The 13092-nt window shown below is 35.9% G+C and overlaps 1 protein-coding gene across 1 annotated transcript; it reads left to right on the forward strand.

Annotated features, from left to right (window-relative positions):
• The first annotated feature begins 1885 nt into the window (after positions 1–1885).
• LOC120327817 (collectin-11-like) lies at positions 1886–13053 on the forward strand. The gene is made up of 5 exons (XM_078114872.1): positions 1886–1985; positions 9139–9289; positions 10307–10393; positions 11157–11364; positions 12119–13053. The coding sequence occupies exons 1-5, from the start codon at positions 1908–1910 to the stop codon at positions 12369–12371; spliced, it is 777 nt and encodes a 258-aa protein (XP_077970998.1). The 5' UTR covers positions 1886–1907; the 3' UTR covers positions 12372–13053.
• The last annotated feature ends 39 nt before the right edge of the window (positions 13054–13092 follow it).

A 13092-nucleotide genomic window follows, 5' to 3' on the forward strand; every position in this document is an offset into this window, starting at 1 on the left:
AGTGCTCCATACGGAGCCCCAGGGCTCCGCGAGAAAAACCCAAGGGCTCCGCGAGCTATTCGATTACTTTTCAAAATAATGACTAATTTTTAACTGTTCAAAGAAGCAATAACAGCTTTGATAAAATCTGACAATAATATAGCCTCGAAATATGGCAAAGAGACGGAATTAAAAAATGACAATATTTATAAGCAGGAGCGCAGCCAGGATTCTTAAGAGGGAGGTGGTTCGAATTCAAAATTAAAATCGGAAATTTCCGCGCAACATTCTTCGCGATTAAAAAAACGTATAACGAGATTTCTGTTGCGTAAAATATTCAATTCATGACCGATGCGAGCATTTAACGTGTCTCGTCGTTATAATGTAATTGTGCTCATCGTTACTCACGTTTATGTGAGTAACGATGTGATAAACTGCCAACTATAAATAAATTGGAGTCGTATTTTTGCGATCTTGGGATTTGTCAAACTTGATTTGTTCTTTCGCATTTGAGATTATTTTTAAGCAAGATATCGCCGTTTGAAATATCACAATGTCTGAGCAAAATACGAACATTTTATTGCATTCGGCTTCGTCGGTAGTTTCAGAATGAAAAAAACGTACATCGTGCGCACAATTGACTGTGTTTCGATTTCGCAGTAACATAACACCAAATTTTGTGATTTACAATGTCTATAAAAGCGTTTTCAATCCTAGGTGAGTCTACTGAAACCAAACGTGTGATCTTCTATTTCAAGTTTTAGTTTTAATATTTTAGAATGCCGCTTTTCAACCAAGAAATTTGAGTTGCGGATTTACCTCTTTATTAATTATTATTTTTAGCATTTCGCCGCCGACGACTATAATATAGTAACATGTTTTTCACATTGAAATCAAAATTACCCACGAGAACAAAAAAGCAATTATCGTCGTCATTGTGCAACAATACATGTATATGACGAGGGAAATTTTTGATTTAGGGAGAATAAACACCGGCGTAAAGATGTTCAAAGGTTCAAAAACACGCCATGCTGAGGGGAAAATATCGGCGATTGTAACAAAATGCAATCGCGCACTAGCGGCCTTTTAAGTCTTCCAAAAATGTCAAAAAGGAAAAGATAGTATTTTTGTCAAGTGTCAAATTTACAGCTTTAGTATATATAATTTATGTTTGAAATTTAGATTTATTTATGACTTGTATTAACCCTATTAAAAAAGGTTCAGCATTCAAAACGAGTAAAGTACTTTTAACTTGCTCAGGAATATAAATCTGAAAGTAACAATTTTAACATTTATTTTGGGGCTCCGTGAATAATAGTCAACCTTTTCAAGGGCTCCGCGACACCAAAAGTTTGAGAACCCCTGGCGTAGTGTATATACTAGATCCTAATAAGGATATAGTGAGTTGGCTTATTAAAGTTTTGTACGAGTATTCGACAATATTTAGGAAGCTATTATATATTGAAAGGTCCGGAGCTTAGCCGATTCGGTATACAAGCAACTCGATATTGGACAAGAGCTTTGTGCCTGACATCTTCAGACTGTCTTATCCCCGCTCTATGACCAGTGGAACACCTGCTTTTTCACATTTGTAAAAATTGTTCATAAAATGTTAATAATGCGGAGTTTTATGAATGGAAAATGAGAAAAACTGCCTACAGCCTAGAGATATCATCTAAGTTCTTGGAGTCAGAATAAAGGTTTAACCGATACTAACCGGTTCCGATAACCGATAATTGCGGAAACCGATTCTCACCGGTTCAACCACCTCCCGAATTATATGGGGCTACGGATTAAAAAATACTAGCATTCCTTATTTAAATGAATAAATGTTAGGTCATAAAGTTTCTGTTTAAAAGCATTTATTTTTGAAAATTTATTTCAGAAATTGCTAGTCTTCCAAAGAATTGATATTAGGTATAAGAATCATGTATTGTACTTGGATACTCGTGATCCTATGCGTTGGAATATCAAATGGACAGCGAAATATCGAACAAAGTTGGCAGGTGAGCGGTGTAGCAATTATTATAGGAAATCACATTTATTTATTTTTTAACCCTTTACCACCATTTGACCGATATTTACTCAATTTCTGCTCTGATAAACCAGTTTCAAGCCAGATCTAGCGATAATACGCTATTCGAATTATTGCGTGATGAGTGAAAACTTAGATTAGGGTGGTCCAAGAATGTCGCGTTGGGGCCGCAATATTAACTTTGTGTTGTTAGCGGGCCACATGAGTTCCAAGACATTTTATCAATAATCAATGATTATATATCGATAATTATGTTGGTCATTAAAAGTCTTTGTCCAATCTGTCCATCCAATATTTCGTCTCCCAACCTGTTCATTGTAGTGGATTTCAGACTTTTTAAAACCGAGAAAGTGCTTTCATAACTGAAGCGATCCCGAACATCGATAATATTCTGAAAGCGAAATCTCTCCTTAAAGCTCTTCTAGTCTAGGGTATATTATTTTAGCACCGACACAACTTGCAGACATATCAAGCAATGAGGCTTTTTTACTCAAACAAGTACATTTTCTCTCATATCGAGTTAAAATATGTTTGAATTGGTCATTTTTTTTTCGAACCCACGTTTACAAAGCGACTTACAAGTCACTGCAGATTGATCGAATACTAAATTTCGGCAATTATGAAGTAAGTTACAGCAAGGTATTATCGCGACATTAAATGATATTTACTAAATCTTCTGACATATAGGCACCAACTTGAGTGTTACTGTTTCCGCTGACTACAAAAAGACAATGCGGCAGAGAGTATAACTCTAAACTGATGATCAGTTTTCTATGTAGACTGTTGAGATATTCGCCAAAAGTGACGAGGGCCACAGAAAATGATGCAGTGGGCCACACTTGGAAGTTTGGATTTAGACAAACCGTGACATCTATTTGGCCATCGCTGATTACGTACGAAAGTCTATTAGAGTCCTCGCCTTGGCAAGGTGTTTTATGTAACCGACTAGCTAACTCGTTTTTCAGCGACCACATTCATACATCGGACAATATAAACACAGTTTTGATCTACTACCAATTCGAATTTTGACCGGGGGTTTAGTGACGAATTTCGGCGTGTTTGCACCGCAGTCAATGTCGCAGTTGTGATTTCAATTCTCCGGTGTCCGGAGGATAGAAGTTTTTCAACATAAAATAAATTCTCTGCGGTAACTGGTAATGAATTAATTAAGGTTAACAGCAGTTTAATAAAATGAGGTTTGCAGTCGCAAATGTCTGATTTTGGATTCAGAGTCAAAAATATTTTTCAACCCGGATTTTCTTAAATCCGCGACTCTGATATTAACCGTTAAAAAGTAAATGAGATCGCGATTTATGATTATAGAGCAGAGGCGTCAACCTGCGGCCCAGTTATTTGTATCTGGCCCTCTTGTATTAAAGGTTGCACACCCCTGTTATAGAGTAATATACGCTTTCCACGCAACGTCACAATTACACGAGCCTTACTCTAAATTTCATTCAACATTGAGGCATGAACTTTTCATAGCGAGTAATATCTAAAATTGCGGATATGATTAGAGCAAGTGCTCCAATCAAACGGTGCAGACGATTCCTTGAGAATGAGTCTTGTACTTCCGTTGGCATTAACGTGCATGAAGGCATTGGACTGGATTGTGGTAATGTTCTCTCGATCCGTTATGAGTAAAAACAAGGCAGAAACAGTTTTCATTTTCGTTCTCATTCTTCTAATTTAGGCGAGTTATAGCGACTTGTCCTCGACTCGAACGGAGCTTTGCATATTACATGTCAAATAGATTCGGGCATGGCTTTTTGAGAATCAAATAATATTTTTATGACGTTTTAATATTTTACAGGCCGGAGTTTCTATATTCAGTTTATTGCCGCCATATATCACTACACAGGGCCGGATTTACCATTAGGCAAAGTAAACTGAAGCCCATGGGCCATAGGGCCATGACACCTTTTTTTGAACAATTAATATTCCTTATAGTTTTTTTAATTGTTTCGGTCATGATAATGACTTTATTATTTAAAAAAGATAAAAAAGTATATATTTCCTAGTTATATACTAAGTAATTCAAAAAACATGGAATGTACTCATGTAGGACATTTATTTTTCACTATTTCGGATCTTTTTGTCGTAATCTTGTTTAGTTAGAAAGAAATAGAACAATAAGTATAGGAATACTATATGCCAGGAATGCTAGCCCTTCGCATAAAGTTGAGTCTTTGTCAGACCGCAAAGCGTAAATAAGTGTAAATTACCAAATTTCGAATAGTAGAGGCAATGTCGCCTCGAAAAACTGCGAAACTATTCAAAATATGAGAATTCTGAAGTATCGAATTCCCCCAGACTGGTTAAGCCAGAACCAGCGATAATACGATTTTCGAATTATTGCGTACTTAGTGAATGACTTAGTCTTAGACAAATCGTTACATTTATTTGACAATCGTCCTCGCCGTCACAAGGTGTTTATATAACCGCGTAGTTGTGACATGATTCTCCGTTCATATCATACATCAGAAAATATAAACCCACTTTCGATCTATTACCAAATCAAAATTTGACCGGGGTTTTAGTGACGAATTTTGACATGTTTGCACCGCAGTCAATTCCGCAGTTGTGATTTGAATTCTTCGGTGTCGGGAAAAGTTTTTCAAAATGAAATAAATTTTCTGCAAAATCTGGAAGGTTTCCAAGCGTTAATAACAGTTTATCAAAATGAAGTTTGCAGTCGCAATTTTCTGATTCCGGATTCAGATGCAAAAATAATTTCAACTCGGATTTTCCCAAATCCACAACTCTGATATTAACCGGTAAAAAATAAACGAGAATATCGGTCGGAGACGGAGGATCCCCCAAAACAGCGCTATTACTCCATAGTGACATCTTGTGTCCCATCACTAATTAATTAATAACTTGCTAATTATACGACATAAATCATCCAAAATCAATATACTTCTGGTCCGAGATATGATAAATGCACATGCAAAATTTGGAGCAGATTCAACCTCGCCTTCGTGAGATATCGCGTTCATCTAACAGACAGACAGACATACAGACAAATATCTATCAACATACTTACCGATTAAAATCGATAAGTAATGAGATCGCGATTTATGATTATAGATCAGGGGTGCGCAACCTGCGGCCCAGTTATTTGTATCTGGCCCTTCTGTATTAAAAGGCTGCACATCTCTGTTATAGAGTTTTCCACGCAACGGCACAATTACATAAGTCTTACTGCAAATTTCATTCAACATTGAAGTATGAACTTTTAATAGCGAATAACATCTAAGAATGCGGATATGATGTAAGGAAGTGCACCAATCAAACGTTGATTTCTTTTTTGAAGAGAATGAGTCTTGTACGTCCGTTGGTATTACTAAAGGATTACTGAAAGATTTGGGCTGGATTCTGTAAGTGTCATCCCGATCCGTTATGAGTAAAAACAAGGCAGAAACAAGTTTCATTTTCGTTTTCATTTTTCTAATTTATAGCGACTTGTACTCAAACGATGATTCACATGACTTTTTAAGAATTTCAAAATATTTTTATGACGTTCACTCCATTACTCCCAACAAGATATAACTGATTTGAAGGAAACGCCATTTTATTATTTTACAGGCCGGAGTTTCAAGATTCGGTTTATTGTCGCCATATATCACAATATATAGGGCCGGATTTACCATTAGGCAAAGTAAGCTGAAGCCCATGTGCCTTAGGGGACTCTACGTCCTTTCATACAAATAATACAACAAATAATATTCCTTATAGGTTTCTTAAAATTTGTTTTGACCATAATATCGCCTTTATTATCGGAAAAGGATAGGAAAATATATATTTCCTAGTTATATACTAAGTAATTCAAGAAACATAGAATCTAGGACATTTATTTTTTACTATTTAAGATCTTTTTGACGTAAACCCCTTTATTTAAAAAATAATAAAAAGGATTAATATATTTATCGTGACATCAATCGAGTCTGGAAATGGACATAACAACGTTTCCTAATGCTATAGCGTTTCATTACACCCGTTAGTTCTTTTAAATTTATTCAAATTCAAAGAGTGTTTTCAAATTTACCTTACTATCTAATCTACTTGGTTGATTCGTTGACGTATATTTCCTGCAAATATACTTTCGTATTTTACGCGGTTTAAGATTCAATTTATGACGACATATAATATTTTACGTAACAGTGAATCGCATATTCCTTGTGGCGGCATTGTTAAAGGGGGCTAACGAATGGCATAGGGCCTCTTATTGTTGAAGAGCATGTGTATAGGGCAGGGGTGTGCAAGGTTTTTGGACCAAGAGCCAAACATTTCACCCACCTAGACAGGCGGGCCATGTAACTGTGACGTAAAAAGGTATATATTTTATTAACAATATTTACAGTGTTACAAAAGCAAAAGTGGAAAACAATAAGCCTCGTGCTAAAACTAAATTTAATCGCAATCTCAACAAATTCCTTGGCCCTTTTTTTAGTTAAAACATCAAAGTTTGGCCGAGCGCCGTTATATGTTAACTTGAGGCGTTATTGTTTTGTCCGGGCAATCATCACGAATTGGTTTGAGCTACACTTACGTCAATAATAGCAAATGTCTTGGGTTTACTACTAATGTAAAATTGACGAAATTCGAATATTATTTTGAGTAACACTTGACAAGGAATCTAGAATTGATTTTTTGTTTCAACACTGTTAAGCACATATTGAAATTCAACCAACTTTTATGCGCAATAGCTTAGTGGTTACATCGCTCAAACTACTGGGCCACTATCTCACCCAGCGTATAATACTTGGTAAAGCAATGCCGAACCGGAAAGATTCCAGTCGATAAAATATCGCTTGTACAGACAGGACTTTGGTCGGCCTCGTTAAACGACTTTTCACCCAGAAAAAATTTGAACCCGACAATTTTCTGTTTTTTAGAGTTTTCTTTCACAGAACCAAAATAATTGTCATGATCTTTAACCGCAGGAACATTTTAAATGCGATATTACCCATGCCGATTTCAATACTAATTTCTATCCTCTATCCTATTTTACATCAAGTTGTGTAAATGGACTGAAACCTATTGGCAGGAGGATATTCACTTGGCTAACACTGATAGTACCCGAGATCGTAATAGAATTAAACAAGGAAAATCGGAATAAAATTATGGCCTTACCCTAACCAGGTACACACACTACGGGAATACCAAAAAAAAAATCAATTACAAATTAGCGGGCTCGCTTTTCGGTGCTTTTCAGTGTATGTGCCACACTTATTTCCATCATGATAAAGAAGATGTAGGTCATAGATATCACCAATAAATGCATTGATGAAAAACTTGCTGTTGCAACTTATCTGTTATTATTGTGTTATACTTGTATTAGGACTGAGGCAATTTGATGGAATATGAGAAAATAAGCAGGGAACAGTTGTACTGTTTCGTCATAAACACAGTAACAGCACTGCTTTCCCTAGTCCCACGCCAGTATAATGTGTGACTGTGGTATTTCACTTCTTGTTATATTGAATTAAGGCCGGCCTTATTACCGATTATTTATCTTCAAAATTTTAGTACAATATTCTTTATTTATGCTGGCAGCATAGTGTAATACGACAAAAACATTCTAATTGCATCTGAATTAGTATAAATGGGAAATGCGTGCAAGAATATGATTGAAGACGATAAAAAATTAACCACGATTAAATTAAATTCGAGTAAAACAATCGTTCACCCGACTACGATTGCGAACAAAAATTTCCATAAATATTAGAGACAATATTATTTGTGGCTAACAGCGTTATTGGCTAACTCGGGCTTCATTATTATCGTGGACTATGTTTAATTTCGTGATTCAGAAAGTCCAAATGTGCCTAATGGACGCCGCGCTGACGAGCGATAATTGGTCGACGCTTTATCTCGATCAAACATGGTCGCTGGGGCTAAAGTAAGACGACATTTGCACAATATGCTTGGTCTGGTATGAAATCTGGCACGTGTTGATGTAAAACAGTGCACAAGTTGCCATTCCTCAAGATTTATTTATCCCCCACCTGTCCGTTATGAAATTTGCTAGAAATAATCCGAAATGTTTTATTCCCGCTTGTATCGCACTAACAAAATTAAAAGTAAATATTTCTTTTTTTTGTAACAGCTGAAAAAATGCCCCGCTGATTTCTTTCACCGCCACTCGAGTGGAAGCCTGACAAACGCAAACAAAATAAATATATATTTTAGGATGAGAAACATGATTGTCAATTAGCATTGCCGGCCGATGAACTCATTCAGTAATAGTTCTCTTCAAATGTACGCGAAATATTGCACTCAGAACAAAGTTAGTTTAAATTAAATATTATCTAGACGTCGGTAGCTGATTCCTTATCCAGTCATGCCCGGGCGTACAATAACTTAGCCGCAGCGCAGGTGTGCTGTTGAAAATTTTCATCAAAATTGTCACGAATTTTCAGGTATACGATCCATTTAAATTCGCGCATAATAGAAACTAAGGCTATTCAGAGGAAAACTGAACTCGCAGTTTGGTGGAAATTACGCCACACATCATATCGAGTGATGCGTAAAAGAGTGTGTTGTGCCGAACTTGAAACAAATGACGGCAGATAAGTAAAAAAATCAATCACAAAAATTCATTTTTATTATTTCCGTCCCGTAATTTGGTGTTATTTGGAGTACCGCATGAACGCATTCGGCAGTTTTAACGCCGCCGAAAACAAGGATTAACAAACGTTCAATGTTTTTCTTTCGGTACCGTTTTGGTGTTATTTGGAGTGCCGCATAAACGCATTCGGCAGTTTAACGCCGCCGAAAACAACGATTACCAAACGTTCAATGTTTTTCTTTTCGGTCCCGTGATTTAGTGTTATTTGGAGCGCCGTTACACGCATCCGGCAGATTTAAAGCCTCCGAAAACAACGATTTAACAAACGTTCCATGTTTTTTTTTCGGTAAATCGCTCTCTTTTTCCGAATCGCGTAAATCTGATTCGAATCGATTCGGAAAAGATGCGATTCAAAAATCCAAAAGTGGCATCCCTAGTGAAGTCAACTGGAGAAACCAATAAGAACCAAAATAGAATCATTGCCGTCAAGATAAGATAATCGTATTACGCTCCACATATTTACATTTTATTGATAATCTACATTTTTTAGGATCAGGAGATGCATCTCTATTGCACTAAGCGAGACCAGCATTCCGCCAGATCCAGTTACAGAATTAAACATGGAAAAGCCGGACCTGCAGGGCCTCCTGGTGTCGTGAATTACAAAATCGTAAATGAAACTATAAAAGAACATTTCAATGGTATGTGATTACGAATTGAGCATGTGTATTGCATTTTATTCTTGAAATTTCTATTGTGGTTCATAGGGTCGTTTGTAAAAATATTTACTATTTTTGTATGTTCTCTGAGTAGGGCTGGGCATTTTCGAACACCCGATGATATGAGAATTGAATCGAATATTTTTTTCGAATCGAATCTCGAATACTTGGGAGATATATAATTGTGTGTAACTTTCTTATTGTATTGGGTTCTCCAGACACATAAAATATCGAAAACCGAAAACATAGAATACCTCACTCGGACAGATTGCTGATCATTCACACACAGTGAAAAACACGTTTTCATCAAGAACTCACTACAAAAACGAGTCATATGTCAGAATTGGGTTGAAAAAACATGTCTTATTAAAAAAAAATTGAGAAATTTACCTCGACCATTGGTGGAAATAAAAAACGGCGCTCCCGAAGTATGTTCACCAAGATGGCGCACAACTTGAACCCTAACCTGGTACACATACTAAGTTCAGGCTGTGCGCCATTTTGATCCACATACTTCTGGAGGTCCGAAAAAACAAAATGGCGGCGATTTGAAATTTTACTTCAAACCGATTCAAATAATTTATTATTCGATTAGAATATTCGATTCGAAATGCCAAGCCCTATCTCTGAACTTCCTATGCGAATAATTCACTCCAATTTTTCAGGTTTACATTTCCGTAGCGCATGAAACAGTTTTCCGATCCAATTAAACAAAGTAATAATGATAAAAATCCAGGATTTGTATATAGCTCCATTCAACCCCTTAGTCTTTGTATTTACCAAGAAAATTAAAACTCGGAAAATATTAAATTCGGAATATTGTAATTTGAAATTCGTTTTGAAAATATTCTTAAGGTTACATCGATTTACGCAATTAAAAAAATATCGGCACGTTTGTTTCGGATTTTTCTAATTTTATCAATGTCCTACACATGCAGACATTTTCGTGAATATTGTATTATAACATTGTTATTTCAAGTCGGATAAATTTTTGTTTAGATATTTCCGGACAGATACAAGCAAAGCTGACTCAAATTGGCCCGATTGTTGAGAAATCTAGCGAAGACATAGAGGATTTGAAAGCAGGTAAATAGTTAACGATTCATTTTAGTAAACATGAGAGCCATGCTCAAATAAATGGACACGGCCAAAACGAAGTAGTACGTATATGCAATTTGTAACAGTAGACTACCGGTACAGCAGTGTTCACAACTAACGCTATCGCGGAACCGCCACACATTTTTGATGACGTCATAACACGCAAATAACGAATCCCATAGAATCAACATAAATTTTTGAAGGAAATAAAAGTGATTGCCTTCTAGTTAGCAAAAAATACGATCCTCAACCAGTACTTGAAAGCAATTGCTTCTGTAGTTAATGAGAAAAGCGAGTTTTTCATAAAAGGAAAATGCTGACAAAGAATTGACAAGATTCCATATTTACATTTCGTTTCCAATAAGACGAATAATGTTTAGTAAAACTGAGCATACGAGTTCGGGACCTTTCATTCACGATAAAAGCTTTTTCGTAAAAGTTGCCCACAACAAATTATTTTTTGTCCCACAAGTTTTTCAGCTTTTAAATACTTTTTGTGATTTTTTTAAAGCATCTGGGCTCACTCAAACAAAAAACGAATGAAAAAAATCGAATAACAAAGCTTAAATATTTTGCGCGGTTCATGATTATTTTTAAATTTTCGTATCGTAATGGAATGAGCATAATTTTAGGATTTCATAAATATTACCTATAGTGAGAAAAGAAAATGAGATTTTTATATTTATATTAGGTTATTGCTCTTTTGAATAACGAAGGCGTGATAATAAATAAATCTAAATTCACTTCACAGTAATGCAGCAAATCCGCGAGCAGCTTGGGAGTCTTAGAACATTAACTATACACCAAATTGTAGACATCAGCACTTGGTATAAAGCACGTAACAACTATTACTACAAACTATTTGACGACCTGGCCACTTACGCAGGGGCGAAGGCGAATTGCACGATACTCGGAGGCCAACTGGCATCGGCGGGAATTCGAGATGAAGATATTCGCAGGTGACTTGGGTTGTTGGGATGAATAAGGGTGTCTTGACCGAAATCGAATATAATCGTAGAATAATCTAAACAACTGTTGCTTAGTTTTCATATAAACGATTCAGACTCGTTCTTTCAGATCCCACTATGCCATAGTCTTTAAAGTTATGCTGTAGTGCCCATTATGCCTGTATTATATCTTTTGAAAATATCTAATGAGCTTTCATACTTATAACTAATGGTTGGAAGTTGTATAGGGGTGATCTGAGCGTTCGCACTCACTTGTTATTGGATCAACACACGTTTGATACACTGTAACTCCGCCCTGCTTTCCTTTAGAAGTCAATAAGCACACAGTATATTGTAATGCCAAATTTTGGTATATTGTAAAGTTGAGCAATCGAATTGAATCCAAATAATAGATAACGAAATACACTTAACATAAACTTGTGATGAAACCAAATTTTAACTAAGAAAGTACGATAAAGACAAGCAATACTTGAGTGAAGGAAAGATATCATAAAGGAAATGAATTGGGGCAACGACCTTGTTTAATTAAATTATTAAAATACGTGGTGAAAATTATCAAAATACACCGTAACTATATTTATGTAGCCTACTCGCTACAGTTGACCAACGGAATGATAAGTGCTCAAATATTGAGCAAAAATTAATTCGGTTTTGGCCATTCCCAAGTCTCAACTCTAAGCATGGTCAACCAACCTTTGAATTGTCATGAATGGTGTGATAGCAAAATAAATTATTTTTTTTACAGAGAAATCCTACCCTTGGTCAAATCTGGAGAATCCCGAACTTGGATTGGTTTGAACGACATTCAAGAGGAAAACACGTTTATCTGGGAAGATGGTGTTACGGCAACTGCAGGTTCTATTCCATGGCATGATGGTCAACCTAACAGCTTAGGCGGTAATCAAGATTGCGTTGAAATGCCGCCTAGCTTTGGCTGGGAGCTGAACGATCAAAATTGTACGATCAAACGAAAATATTTATGTGAGATTGAACCATGATTTCACATTTACATAAAGCCAAAGACTTATAATGCCTGAATCATAATAATCAACATTAGCGATATCTAACCAAGATCGGTGATTTTCAGGGAAATGATGGTAAAACATTTCGTTATGGACTTCTTGTTCATATATTCGAGCATAGCTATCTTGTTAGCTATAAAGAGCAAAATATCTTCAACATCAACAATATACTTCGTGAAGGGGCTAATGGACACATTTATATTATTTATTTATATTATTTATGAATATAAAGTTAACGAAGTCCGTAAATTTTGTTGTTTTGTATGTCTCTTCGTACATGTAGTCCTATTTAATAGACGCTAAACCTAAATTTAACGATTTTTATTGAATTTTATTCCAATAGGAATCCCATGGGATGGGACAAGCATAATTTCTATGGGATGGGAATGGGACAGAAAAATATGTCCCATGGACAAGCCTGCATATTAGTTTGTGTCCCAATAAGAAAATAGATTAAAATATGTATTTTTGATGCGGACACCTCTTTATTAAACCAGTGTCTGTATAGGTATCATATTAGTTTATGTCCCAATAGGAAATACGTTCTCATATGCATTTTTGTTGCCGCCACCCCTTTATTAATTAAACTATTGTGTGTATGGGTATCATATTAGTTGGTGTCCCAATAAGAAAATAGGTTATAATATGTATTTTTGATGCGTACACCCCTTTATTGAACCATTGCCCGTAATATTGA

The sequence above is a fragment of the Styela clava genome, chromosome 7 (genome assembly GCF_964204865.1).
Source record: "Styela clava chromosome 7, kaStyClav1.hap1.2, whole genome shotgun sequence".
Lineage (NCBI taxonomy): Eukaryota > Metazoa > Chordata > Ascidiacea > Stolidobranchia > Styelidae > Styela > Styela clava.

Bases quoted from the DNA above. Each gene is read 5' to 3' on its own strand.
- LOC120327817 (XM_078114872.1), top strand. From the start codon at position 1,908: ATGTATTGTACTTGGATACTCGTGATCCTATGCGTTGGAATATCAAAT. The intron at 9,290-10,306 runs GTATGTGATTAC...ATTTTTGTTTAG, and splicing joins TATAAAAGAACATTTCAATG to ATATTTCCGGACAGATACAA. The intron at 11,365-12,118 runs GTGACTTGGGTT...TTTTTTTTACAG, and splicing joins CGAGATGAAGATATTCGCAG to AGAAATCCTACCCTTGGTCA.